This window comes from Gossypium arboreum, chromosome 8 (genome assembly GCF_025698485.1).
Source record: "Gossypium arboreum isolate Shixiya-1 chromosome 8, ASM2569848v2, whole genome shotgun sequence".
NCBI classification, from domain to species: Eukaryota; Viridiplantae; Streptophyta; class Magnoliopsida; order Malvales; family Malvaceae; genus Gossypium; species Gossypium arboreum.
This window is the reverse complement of record NC_069077.1, coordinates 2,943,396-2,957,412: the sequence shown is the minus strand read 5'-3', so window position 1 is coordinate 2,957,412 and position 14,017 is coordinate 2,943,396. Positions and strand designations below refer to the sequence as shown.

At 31.8% G+C, this 14,017-nt stretch overlaps 2 protein-coding genes across 3 annotated transcripts; both read right to left on the bottom strand.

The window, feature by feature from the left end:
- Positions 1 to 308: 308 nt before the first annotated feature.
- On the bottom strand, positions 309 to 1,422 carry LOC128296458 (uncharacterized). Its single transcript, XM_053031671.1, has 3 exons — positions 1,058 to 1,422; positions 680 to 907; positions 309 to 465 (listed from the first exon to the last, which is right to left on the bottom strand). Exons 1-3 carry the CDS (start codon positions 1,420 to 1,422, stop codon positions 309 to 311), a joined length of 750 nt encoding a protein of 249 aa, XP_052887631.1.
- An 885-nt stretch (positions 1,423 to 2,307) lies between these two features.
- On the bottom strand, positions 2,308 to 7,756 carry LOC108467419 (zinc finger CCCH domain-containing protein 19-like). Of its 2 annotated transcripts, none has more exons than XM_017768022.2 (10): positions 7,416 to 7,756; positions 6,531 to 6,610; positions 6,220 to 6,407; positions 5,640 to 5,888; positions 5,158 to 5,548; positions 4,883 to 4,992; positions 4,289 to 4,348; positions 3,567 to 3,617; positions 2,953 to 3,023; positions 2,308 to 2,712 (listed from the first exon to the last, which is right to left on the bottom strand). In XM_017768022.2, exons 1-10 carry the CDS (start codon positions 7,568 to 7,570, stop codon positions 2,556 to 2,558), a joined length of 1,512 nt encoding a protein of 503 aa, XP_017623511.1. In that variant the 5' UTR covers positions 7,571 to 7,756; the 3' UTR covers positions 2,308 to 2,555. The 2 variants fall into 2 exon arrangements, with proteins under 2 accessions (XP_017623511.1, XP_052874178.1); XM_053018218.1 differs by having other exon boundaries at positions 5,158 to 5,545.
- Positions 7,757 to 14,017: the final 6,261 nt, after the last annotated feature.

Here is a 14,017-nt window from a genome sequence, read left to right as displayed (position 1 = left end):
TAGGACTTATTCATGCCAACATGTATCCTCCCCTAATATCAGCATCTGTCTTCCTAGCATAGATTCGCCAGCATACTGGCGAACTGTTTAATATGCGAGTTGCTAAGTAACGAGTTACATACTCATAAATAATAATTGGTCGGGTCGATTTCAATCGGATAACAAATCAGATTAGAACAAATGATGGCTAGTACTATAACAAGAATAAATAAATAATGAACATTCCAAACGTCACAAATTCAACCTAACAAAATTTCAATGTTACATTATTTAAAATATCTATTAAAAAAAGTTGTATATATCAAGTATCACAAGTGAAACTGCATGCTATCAGATACATTTTGTTCTGCACATACAAGAGCTACATCTTGACACACCTCATCACATTCACTGCATTCAAGGTAGTACTTTGTGTAGTTCACAAATGTGAGAGGGTGTGGATGATTCTCTTCTTTGTAGATGTTCCTGTTTTTTATAAATAGATATTTTCCAAGAACACATTTCACATGAGCACAAGTATAGCAAGTTATGCAATGATAAAACCGGTGCTTTGGATCCTTTTTTTCACTTACAAATGTTACAGTAGTGATGTTTTGAATGATCACTTGCCTCGAGATAAGTGAGTGAAAAAATATGTACATTGCATTTTCGTCCAGCTCTAGTTGATAGTCGAATACACCAAGGATCTACTGAATAATTGCAATCGTTGCAGCCGAATGCCGTTATTATATTGTTACCACAAGCACTGCATTGCCCGTCAAAATCATTGTAGAAAAGAAGGGGGTGTTCATGTTCTGGATATGTTAGAGCATCAGGAGGAAGAGTTGCACATTGAAGGCAAATGTGCTCTTCACATTCATTACATTTATAGGCAAAGCCATTAGAAACGAACTTACATTTTTCGCATCTGAAAATGTAGTCTTAAAGGACAGAGGCTGCTAATTGGTAATCATGATGCCAAATAGGCTTCATCTTTGGTAATTCGGCACATTATTTATGAAGAAAGAATTCACACTGAGAGCAATAGTAGAATGAAGCCAAGATCGGCAACATGTACCCATCACAACATTTATCACTTAGAATTAAGTAGTGATTATGCTTGAAATGCTCTATTATCGTGGCTTCTCCTGCATCATTCCTGTTAAGAACATCAGTGATGGAGTTGAAAGATACATCAAGAGGCTTCTCATCTTCATCTTCGGGTGAAATAGCATAAAACAATGATGAATCTCCCACTGCACAGTTCACATGCAATATGATATTGCACTTCGTACAATAATAACTACCGTATTCCATGTTGACCTCATCATGGCATATTATGCAATCTAATCTTCCAGAATCTTTTTTGTCAAGGCAATACGTGTGAAAAACACGATGGCCATGAAACCTGCTTTTGATAATGCGAGGCAACATGATTGCCATTAGTGCCACACGCATCACAAATGAATGGAGCTTGTCTCAACAGCAAAGACAATGGATGTTGATGACTTATATCTTCATTGTGATGGTGTGCACATGGAACATCAATAGGCTAGCAAACTTACAAAGCGAACAACCATATACAGACCCCCGTCGTTCAGTCATTTGACATATCTTGTACGAGAGTTGTTCAGTTTCAAATTTTAGAACGAGAGGGTGCTTTCGATGACACGCATGACTCGCTCGGCTATTTTTGGTGTAAATTAAATCCAAAATCAGGAGAAAAGGTATGATTCGCTAATGGTTCCCAACACACAACGCAGCTAGTAACAATCATTTTAGTGGAAAAAAGTGGGACATTCTCCAGCTCTTCCAAATTATTTTCAGCAATATTAAATGTTAAACAAAGCACATGAAAGCTCAATCCGCAAGAGCAGTGATAAAAGAATTCCTCAAATATTTTATCACAAAAATGGCAAAAGCACATTGATGGTGGTTTTTTCCGACACAAATACTTCAGTAAAACCCAAATATCAAACATGAATAATGAATAGAAGACGCAGACTCAAAGCAACAAAGCTCACAGAAAGATTATTTGACTCAAAACACCCCAAAAAATTTAGTTTTTAAAGTTCAACGAGACAAGTGATTAAACCAGGCAAGTCACCAATTTGTCGATCTAACCAATCCGATAAAATATATCATTAAAAAAAAAAAACTAATCCAATCGGTGTTTAGCCACGTATGTGAGTCAACCAATTTGAAACCCCTCTAAATTGGAACCCTAACTGATTCACGATCAAACCAATTCAACAGGTTGATCTAATCCAATTCAAACAACCATGACTTTTACAAGATTCTTCTAAATCATATCACACTACCATAAGCTTTGATGCATAAAAAATATCAATTTTAGAAAAATGGTTCATCCAAAAGAATGCAGCCATGATTTTCCAGGTATATTAAGTTAATGCTATTTACAGTACAGTGGCTACAATCAACCCTGCAATTCATATAGCATCTAAATCACCATTGATGAAGACATAAAACATAATGAGGTTAGAAATCAACAGAAATTTAAATGAACAATCCAGTTTTTGCCATTAAGCTTCATTATCAGCTCGATTTTGCAGCTTTCACAATCCAGTTGGGCAATTATTTCCCGAGTAATTCCTATCAGCAGTTCTTTTAACCTCGACTTCCTCCGCAATCACTCTCGGCAACTTTTGAAGTAGCCGCTGCTGTTCAGACGGTTTCTGCAGCATTTCCCTTTCGTACAGAAATCGTTCCAACGTATAAAACCAGGTAGAGTTAAGGTAAAATCATTTATTGAAATTTGGCACTACCTAACATAAGTTGGAACTTAAAAGGGAGATACTAGTTCAAGGCAATCCATAAAAATCAATACGGAAAGGTTCGATTTGCATCGTCCCGTAAGAAAATTCGACAAGAAGACTTCTATTAAAGACGTGTTCAAAAATTTTAATTGCCAATTCAATAGCTATGATATGACATAACACCGTAAAAGGATATATGTATTTCCGTCCCTTCTCATGCGCGAAATCGATTTTACCCTGCAATTGGACTAATTCTCGCTGAATCCACTGCCAATAAAATTCCAAACAAGGCAAAGAAAATTAAAGAAATCTATAATGGAATGAGCCATAAATAGATACAGATATTAGACTAACACGAGCATCATAAGATTATTCAAACAACTATCGGTATTGAATCAAAAGCAAATTGATTGAATGAATTGAGTTTTCATTAATCATGAGCATTATCATTGCAGCATACAATAGAACAGATTATATCATGCAAACATAAAACTGAACATGCTTTTAAATATATAACATAAGGGCGGAAAAATCTAAGATGTCCGTAATCAACACTTCCTCCTCCCTCAATAGTCGCACATGCATGCATGCATATACAAGGACATAAACAATAACCAAATTTGCATGAGAAAACACTAGAACATTCATTTATTAGCATTGCATTTGTTTCCATATTTCAAACTGCAAGTCCCCAAAAATAATAAAGCAATATAGAGACAACATACATGGAATCGAAATGCAAATAAAAGTTAAAAATGTATAGCATTTCAATAGAATATCAAGAGAATCAGAATAATTACATATACTTACATGCTTTGTTATATCTTCATGCAGACTTTTGGCTTTCTGTTCAAGCTCCACCTGTTAACACAAAATTTTCGGATTAAGCTTCTGAATAACCTTTCTCCACTTGTGATGAATTTTTAATCGATCCAAATTCAATATGTATTAAGAGAAATAAATAAGAACCCATCTTACAAAATAAACTCTCAAACTTTGCCATTTACCGATGGCTTTGCTTCAAGATAAAGTGAGAAATTTATAAAAAGACAAATTGGAAAGTAATAAAATCGATGAATATCTTACACTTAAATGGAAACCCACATCCGTAAAAAGGAAAGTATTTAATTGTTCTCTTCAACCGAACTTAAAATTGTAAATTGGCAAGTGTAATCATATATAAGTAAAGAACCTAGTCATCCATAACCCTGATCGAAATGACTTTTCACAGCTGCCTCCTCACAAAGTGAAATATTTTACTAGGTTTTCATTTCTCATTCTTTAAGCAATTATCAATCCTTGAAACATATTCTTTTTAAACAATTTTTGAGTTAAGCACAATAGTTTCACCAATAACTTGAGTACCATTTTATTCCATTGGATTCATTTCCTTGTAGTTCTAAGAACAGTAACCTTCCGAGAACATAGAGTGGTCATATAAACAAACAAGCAGTAATCACTCATAAAAAAAGGGTTATTGGATAAGTTGTTTCTAGGAAAGTAGGAGTTTCTCGTGTAGGAGCAAAACTTACAACAGTAGGTCTTTTGATAATACCATCTTTTATCCTCTGTTGCAGATCTATGCATTCTTCCTGTTAACACAACATCATGCAACTAAGCATACAATGCAAGAAGTTACCAAAATTCACAATAATATCATATCTCATGTGGAATGAATTTACGATGAACATATCGACTCCAAAATAGCATAGAAACAGATATAACCTGTATCCAACAACACAAGGGATAACTGATACACCAAGGAAGCTCAAGCAGTTATCTGAAATCTGTGAATCAAATGTGGGAAGATAGTGCAGATGAACGCATACACACTCAATTACAATGTAAGCAAAAAGAGGTGTTATCATGGGAAATTCACTCAATGCCAGTACCATCTAACTGTTTATAGAAAGCCAAGGAAATTCCCTCGGTAACTTTAAGAGACTCCACATGCTTGAAACGTACAGAGATATATTGCTGGAAATTAAAATTCATGTAACTTTACTGCTATGTTTGAGAACATAAATTTGAAAAATAATCCTGAATGTTACATTTGTATGTGTTTTACATCAATATTCGACATTTTGGAAAAAAGAAAAAAGATAAATCTCCTTGACATTTATTACCTCTGAGATGTCATCATCATTAAGCATGTCGATAGGAATATCAACCGGCATGCAAGAAACCTCGAGGCGAATCCCCTTGTTGCTCTCAGCATTTGAGGTTTTCTTTACGCCTGAGAAGTAAAAGATCAAAAATTACAAAAATTAACATAATCTTGAATCGTTTACGAAACAAAGATATTTATAGCTTAGATTTAATGCAAATAAGGGTTAGGTTATAGCAAAAGACTATATGATGTTTAGAGTAAAAGATTATCTATTTTCATATAAAAGAATACCAGTAATTAGCAAAAGCTGAAAAGAAGTCATCCCCAAACAGTTTCCAGGCTTTCTCTTCACTCTAACAAAACTTCCCACAACCTTTTCTTCAAATGTATCAGGATGCATCAAGAGCTCCTCCACTAAGCTCCTCCTTAAGTACACAAGTTTGATATTTTCAACAACTACAGAAGCATAACAACTCTTTCGGACTGCATATTCCACCTTGATAGGTACTTTATAGGGGGTCAATGTTCTCGGCCTCTTGCATTCTGAGATAATTTGTTCATCTTCATTCACCGAACGACTTTCACCACCATTCCGCTTTCCATGCAATATCGATGGTTCCAAAGTATTAGCAAAATGACTTTTCAAAAGATCACATAATTTGTTCTTTGGCTCCCGTTTCTTCTGAAAAAAGAGAATACAAATTTGCATCAGAAAGCATTCCTTATGAGATCACAGTGAGAAGGTTTGAACCCTGTCGAACATATTCTCTTACCCGAGACCTCTTTATTTTGTCAAACGAATCATCTGAAGCGTAATCTGAGCAGTTATCAGCATCCGATATTGAGATTACATCATCTTTATCTTTGTTCTTATCATAATCTGAGCCACTGTTATAGTTCTCCCTCTTCGAATAAGCATGATGTAAATCATCAAAGGTCAACTCTTCTTGCTCCATTATTATCAACAAATATTCTTTAAACAAGAATTCATCCGTCGTTGGATCTTCAAAGTCTAGCTTCTCCTGCAGATAAATCCGAAAAATTCAAAGGCCCATTCTGCCGAAAACAAATAGGAGAGAGATAAAGCGCATGATTAACAGAATAGAGAAAACAAAATTATCGATATTCCCATCGTAGCCTTGCGCCCATTTCCCTTAACTGCTTCCTGATTTCCTCTTCTTTACTCATTAATCTTCTACAAACATCAAATTCTATCTACTTAAAAAGAGTTTCATGATCAAAAAGCCTCCGAATATTAAATAACATGGCATTTACAAAATTCAAAGAAAACATGCTAAAGCCAAAGAGAAGGGGGAAAAAGGTTATGAAGCCATTATTAATCGAGTTGCATACTCCCTCGGAGTCGATTTCTGCATTCTTTTCTGCAAGCAGTGCGAGCTCGAAACATGTTTTGCATAGTCCTTTGTCCAACTTAAGACGCACAAACTCATATGCCCCAACACAGAGCCTACAGACAGAATCAGGGCAAGCAAGGCAATAAAACTGAGGGGGGCCACCACATTCAGCACAAGAATGCCTGTCTGGAAACACAAATAATCGAGACCAACATTAAACAGCAGGTCTAAAAGGAATCCGATATGTTATAACAGTGCAAATCACAAGTATATGTAGCAACTGTTGGCAAAGAGGAAGAAAAGACTTACGGCAGATCCAGCTACCTTCAGACTTTAGTACTTTATTTTTCTTACCAATGCAGCTGGGGTGATAAGCTTTTATACAGCCCCTGGAAACAAAGAACACAACGAGTAACGTATACATACATTATTAGGGAATCAGAAATGAGAATCTATATATCGACACACCATCTTAACGATAATACATATCACGTTACCGAGATTTAGGGTGACTGACTTTCACATACAAATATGATCAACTTACACCCCATACCCCTATCCGAATACTTGTCAAGCATGGATAAACGAAAAATCATAGTATAGATTATTTATGACCAAAATTCCAAATTCGAAACCAGTGTAATAGAAAAGCACGAAACTTATTGTACTTATATGAAGTATTCAAGCTGCGTAAAAGAAATTCCAACAGCCATTTAAATCCACCATACTAAATGAAAAATAAAAACACATTCAAAGAATTCAACAATGTGAGAACTCTTAAAACAAAGTTTTCTAACAATCAATTTCACTGCTAATAAATTACATGCTTCTTAAATTTTTCCCTAAAGATGACAAGAATAAATTACCAATAGTACATCATTAACAATACTATATTAACAAAAGCACTTGTTTTTCTTTTTCCTTTTCCTTTTTTCCTTTACCTTTAATCTTCTTTCGTTTTTCATTATTCTTTTTTCTCTTTTGTTAACCTTTTTCCCTGTCATTTTCCACTAATTTTTTTCTTCTATTCCAACATACAACACAAAGATTTAATCCAAATCTGAATGTTTAGTTAGAACAAACAAAACAAACCCAAAAAATCATTGATCAAAAGCAAAAGAAAAACCCTAAAATTACCCAGAAAAACCCTTCCAAAAAAAACGAAAATTTTACTTCAAAAGAAAAGAAACTCACTTGTGATCACAAAGAAGCAAGTTCCCACCATCTTTACAAACAAAACACCAGTCTTCTGCTTCTTCTTCTTCTTCTTCTTCTTCTTCTTCTTCTTCTGCTTCTTCTTCTTCGTCTTCTTCTTCTTCCATTATCTGCTTCCCTTTGTCTTTGCTCATTGTCAAAAAACTTCAATGTTTCTTCAACGCTGAAGCGTAGGAGGAGGAGACAGTGTGCAGAGAGTGTTAAAAAGGTAAAATCTTTGAGCAATTTAAGTCAAAGAAGGTAAAATAATATGATTATTATTGTCAGGTATTATCTGACTTGAAATTAAAAAACTTTTAAAGCTCTCATATATATAATATTGTGGTTTTTATTATTTTAATCATCCAAAAATAAATTGGTGTTAATATTCTATTTGGTACCAGAATTTGGCTTCAAATTCAATTTGGTATTTAAGTCTTTTGTCCTAATTTAATATCTAGTTTTGACTTTAACGTTCACTTTTGTATTTGAGTTTTCAATTTGATATCTGAGTTTTATTTTAATTAAGTACTTTAAGTTTAATTTTAATATTTAATTTAGCATCTTAATTTTTTTCCAATTAAGTACCTTCAATTTTTATTAGAATATGCATGTTAATTATTCAATGGACCAAATGATGCTATTTGTTCTAGATACCAAATTGAACATCAAAGTCAAACTTAAGTACCAAATTAAGATAAAAAATTAGATACCAAATGATATATTAACCCAATAATTTTTTAATACAATGAAAAGACACATAACTTCAAGTCATCATCAAGAAACCCGAGTCAAAAAATAAAATAATAAATTTATTAATTTTATAAACATAAAGCATGTAATAATTTATGGATGAATTTACATGTGTTGATATTAATCTTATCTTCTATTTTAAGCCCTTACAAAAAAATAATGATAATTTTTAAATAAAGGGTTAAAATATAAATTTTACAATTTTATTAGCGATGTAAGAAGGGACTGAAACTCAAATTTACCAAACCAAATGAGTCCCAGACATCTACCTACCTTTGGTTCGGGGTTGCCTTAAATTTATATAAATTCCGTATCATTTAGTAATTAATAAAATAAATATTTTATTAGATACAGGAAATAATTATGTATCAAATTTATAAAAAATTTAAATTAAAAACAAATATGACATTGAAATGCTGAAATTGAATAATAAAAATTTTAATATTTTAAATTCAAATTTTATAATATTTTTTAGATTTATAAAAATGTAAAAAACATAAACATAAAAAAATATTTACATTTCTTGCATTTTAGTTATCTTAGATTATATATAAATTTAATAATTAGTAATTAAATAAATGTTTCGTAACTTCAATTAAGTCAATATGAGCTTGAGGTACGGATTCCAACATGAAGGAAAGAGAAATGAAACAATAAAAGAATTAAGAGTTAGGAAACTATGACGCAGTCACTTGTGAAGAGCATTTTAATTAGATCACTTAAACACCTATAAATAAGATACTTTGGCTCAAACTTTGTACTTTTTGGCCATATTTTCATATTTATATACTTTTACGTTTTATTGTCTCTATAAAATTTCTAAATTTCTTTTTTATTTAAATGGATTTCAAAGTTTTAATTCTTAAAGTTTATGAAATCTAATTGATTTTTTCTTTCTTTGTTCTTGGTATTTGTATGTCTTCAATTTTAATTATAAATATTCAGGTGCGTTGAATGTTGAATTCAATTTTAATAACTTAAAATATTTGTCTTAGTTAGAATTTAATTGTTTAATTTATTTTAATACGTGTGACGATTGACATTATTGGTTAATTAAACAATTAAATCCTAGGCATTTGTATGGCCAAGCAAAAAAAAAAAAAATCTTAAATATTCGTTAGAAGGATATTTATCGATAAGGGGAATAATTAATGTTGTTTGTCTTGATTCTCGAAAATGTAAGAAAAGATTGGTCGCCTGGCAATTGTAATTAACTATAACCATTTTATAACTGAATAAAGAAATTTGTCTTTGCATCGATAATCATACAATAAATCAAAATTGAGATTTTACCTTTGACCAGACTCTTATCATATTGATTTTGTAACACCCCCTAACCTCGTCCCGTCGCCGGAACAGAACTACGGAGTATTACCAGTCATTACAGTACATTTACACGTAAAACATGAATAAAAACAATATTGTACATCAAATACATCTCAATATACCTTTAATGGGCCCTCGGTACTTAATAAGTACATTTAAAACAAATCGGGGCTCGATCGGAAGCTTAGAAATTTTTTTGTGAAATTTCAAAGTTTCCTCCTATGAACAGTACCACACACTCGTGCGGTCTAGGGGACACGCCGTGTGCCCCTTTCAACATGCCAGTGTGAACACCCCGTATCGCTCACACGGTCTGGACACCCTCGTGCCCTCTACCCGTGGAGCTCTCTGTTAATTTACTCATGGCTAATTAATTTCACAAGGCCAAGACACACGCTCGTGTGCTTAGCCAGTATCGATTTATTTTTTATTCAAAACAAGTGCAGTTTTCACACGGCCATGGCACATGCCAGTGGTGCATGGCCGTGTCCCTCACACGGCTGAGACACACGGCTGTGTCTCTGCCTGTGTGGCAACGCTTGAGCATTCTGTTTTGGACATTTTTAGGTGCAGAGGACACACGGCCTAACAACATGCCCGTGTGCTAGCCGTGTGTCTCACACGGTCTGGTCACACGCCCGTGTGCCAGGCCATGTGGACTCAAAATAAGCCTTTTATCACAAACTTACCATCCCTGCAAAACTTAAGCTTCAAGCTAGCAATTTTCTTAACTTTCAACATTAAATCATCCAACCAATGTACCATCATTGGTACCACAATTTATGTCAAATATACTAGATCACCACAACAATCAAACATACTTAGATTTAACTTCAAACATACATATTCCATACCATAGTCCAACATCTTTAATACCATTTACTATTATGTATAAAACAACAACTTAATAGCCTAGGTACATGCCATTTTACCAAAAAGAAAGGTACTTCACCGCTTTGAGTCCGGGATTGGCTTGGATGCTGAGTCCTTAGCTCTTTAGTACCTAATCCTGCGCACGGAAACAAAACTGTACACTAAGTATACACTCAGTGGTATTTCTATATACTAGCACTTGAAGCATTAATAAATCGTTTATACATTTAAACCCCAAGCCTTTACTTTCATGATCTTAACGATTCGTTTACTCATCTTTATCTCTTAGCCTTTAAATGTCGTTAAACAATTCTTTACACATTTCGTATCATTCTATACTTTTCAATAATCATACATCAGTATGTCATTTATATTCGCTAACAATCAACATTCAGTCGTAATTATATAATCTATATCAATCAGTCTTCAGTACTTTCATTTACCCCTATTAACATAACTCGGACCTGGACGGATACATGGATCCAACCCACACACTAGGATAACATATAGTGTTTCATCGGCCGAAGCTGGAATACACCAAAAGGGTAACAGTAACAGTAACAGTAACGGTACACAGAGTACCTCATCAGAACAATAACAGTAATAGTCAGGTATGGAGTACCTCTTCGGAACGAATCCGGAACAGTAACAGTGGTCGACACTTATAGTGTCTCATCAACACACAGTCGGAATATCCCTGAACACTTCCAATCCTATGGCATGCCAAGTATATCCGACTAGCCCGACTCTGTTAATAGGGTTTTCATAGCTCGATAATAGATATACTTACCTTTACTTTCATTCATTATACATTTTTGGGAGTCACATTAATAAATATGCAATAAGTTTAGTTTATAGAAATACAAATCGTAATTCTCGAGTTTACTCGATATCCTCGTTCACTTTCTTCTTTCCCTTCTTCGATGACATTTCCGATGCTACGTTACCTACATAAAAGTTAACATTTAAAATTATCAATGTATGTTATTTAATAACACATTCTTTATTTTCCATGTAACTTTCACATAAATTCCAATTTAGTCCTATCACCATAATCATTCTTTCTCTTCAAAATTAGTCATTTATTTTCAGTCAATACCTATTATAAGTAAGTTTCAGCTCTTAGTATTCAATATAGAACATAAATTCTGAATTTTTTTCAATTTAATCCCTACTATGTCAAAACTTATTTCTCTTTTTTACAATTTAGTCCTTCTCCCACTTCTAACTTAAATTTCTATGAATTAAACTCATAATTCTTAAATTTATCCAACTTAACCAACATCCAACAATTCATGAACTTTCTAATTTTCAACATAATTCATGTAAAGCCTTGTCTTAGGATTCCAAAAACATCAAAATTGCAAGAAAATGGATTAAATTGACTTACCAATCAAACTTGAAACTTCAAAGCCCTAATTTTCCCTTTTCTTTTTCTTTCCCTGCTATTCATGCCTTCTTTCTTTCTTTTTATGTTTTATTTCTTTTATTTTCTTTATTTAATTAATATTTATAATTATATAATATAATATAATTTACTTATAATATAAGTAATTACCTAATAATCATACACTTATATCACTTATTTTAATTCCACATGTATTTTACTATTAACACACACTCGTCACCTTATGGTCTAATTGCTACTTTAGTCTCTTAGCTTTTCTTTAGTCTATAATTAAACATTTATTCTTTTTGCAATCTAGTCCCTTTTTCCCAATTAATCTTAATTCAAAATAATTCACTAAATTAGACTCTAATTAATCACTCAACTATCATTCGTAAATATTTCTAATAAATATTTACGAATTCGTTTTACGGAAATAATGACTTAAACCTTTAATTTTTGATGATCGTAATTGTCGGGTCGTTACAGATTTTCTTAGATTTTAATTGTGATCTATCTTTTAACAATTTTAATTTTAATTTTAAAAACTTCCATGAAAAGACGAATGTGGTAACTAATGCCTTGAGTAGAAATCCATTTACAGCTTTGAAAGCAATAAATGCTCATATGAAATTCGAGTCAAATGGGATATTGATAGCTGAATTAAAAGTAAAACCAACTATGTTACAAGCTGTGAAAGATGAACAAATGGAAGATGGCAAGAAAAACGGATTTGAAGTTGACAATGAAGGGAGCATGTGATTTTAAAGTAGATTATGTGTAACTAGGGTGATGAACTGAAACAAATAATACTTTGAGAAGCTCATTGTAGTATGTTTGCTATGCATTTTAGAAGTAATAAGATGTATCATTATCTGAAACCCTATTATTGGTGGAAAAGAATGAAAAAATGATATTATTGAATATGTTTTGAAGTGTTTAGTTTGTCAACGGGTAAAAAGATCACAATTCCTGAATGGAAGCGAGAAAGAATCACAATGGATGTTTTGACCATATTTTTAATCCTATATTTGTGCTTATGTTAATGTATACGTTTAATATATGTTAAGTTGTTGCTTGTACTGGAATGATGATGAGTAGTTGAATCTATGGTGAAACAATTTAATATGTGAATAAAGAAATTATGATAACAGTTTAATGAGTATTGTAAAAGTGAAATTGTGGGAAAATATGAAATTTTATGATGACAAGGATTGAATTGTTAACTTGAGAAAATATGTAGATAAAATAATAGAAGTGAAATACATAGAAATTTGATACGTGAAACAAGATATTGAGATAAATTATGTGATTAAAGTGTAACAAGAAAGAAAATTAATTTAATATAATTCATTAGTGAATATTGAACTTTTATGACGAAAAGGGACTAAATTAAAATTTTATGAAAATTTATAAGAAAATATTTGATAAGTGAATACCGGTGCTTTGACTCGATGTTCGGGTCGGGTATGGGGGTGTTATAGTGAACAGAGCTTTAACGGTTTGAAAAATGTCTTATGAAAAAAATTGGTAAGACATTTTACTGGAATAAGGAGGTAATTTTACGTTGACCATTCTATTTTACATGAAATAAACATCGAAAAAAGCTGAAAATATTTTCCGTAAAAGCTTCATTGAATTCAAAAATCCTTTTAGGGGTAAAATTGAATTCTAAATTTTGAAATGTGAAAATTGTAGATTTTATCATATATTAATTTGATTTCATTATTTTGATGGGATTAAATAGGCTTTTTATTTTTAGTGTCAAAGTATAATTTTGTCTTATGTTAATTTATTGAAAATATACGTAAATTTCACGACATGATAATATTTTATTTTATATGTCACATCAATAAATTTTTTGAAAAGTAATATAAATATATAAAAATAACATGAAATATATATAAATTGTCAAAATATAAAACATAAAAAATCCAAAATTATCAAAATGTAGAAAACTTTTAAAATTATTGAAAATTTAAAAATTAAAGAAAATTATTAAAAATTATAAAATAGAAAAAAAATCATAAAAATATAAAATATTTAAAAATTATATAAATACATTTAAAATTATTATAAAATATAAATAAATACAAAAATATTTAAAATTATTATAATAGAAAAAATTATAATTTATAAAAATATATATATATAGAAAAGTTTTAAAAAATCGTGGCAGATTTGTCTTCTGCTTCTCTAAGTGGCAGATTTGGAAGGTAAATAGCCATAAGATCTCCTCAAAGTCGGAACTCATTACTCCTTA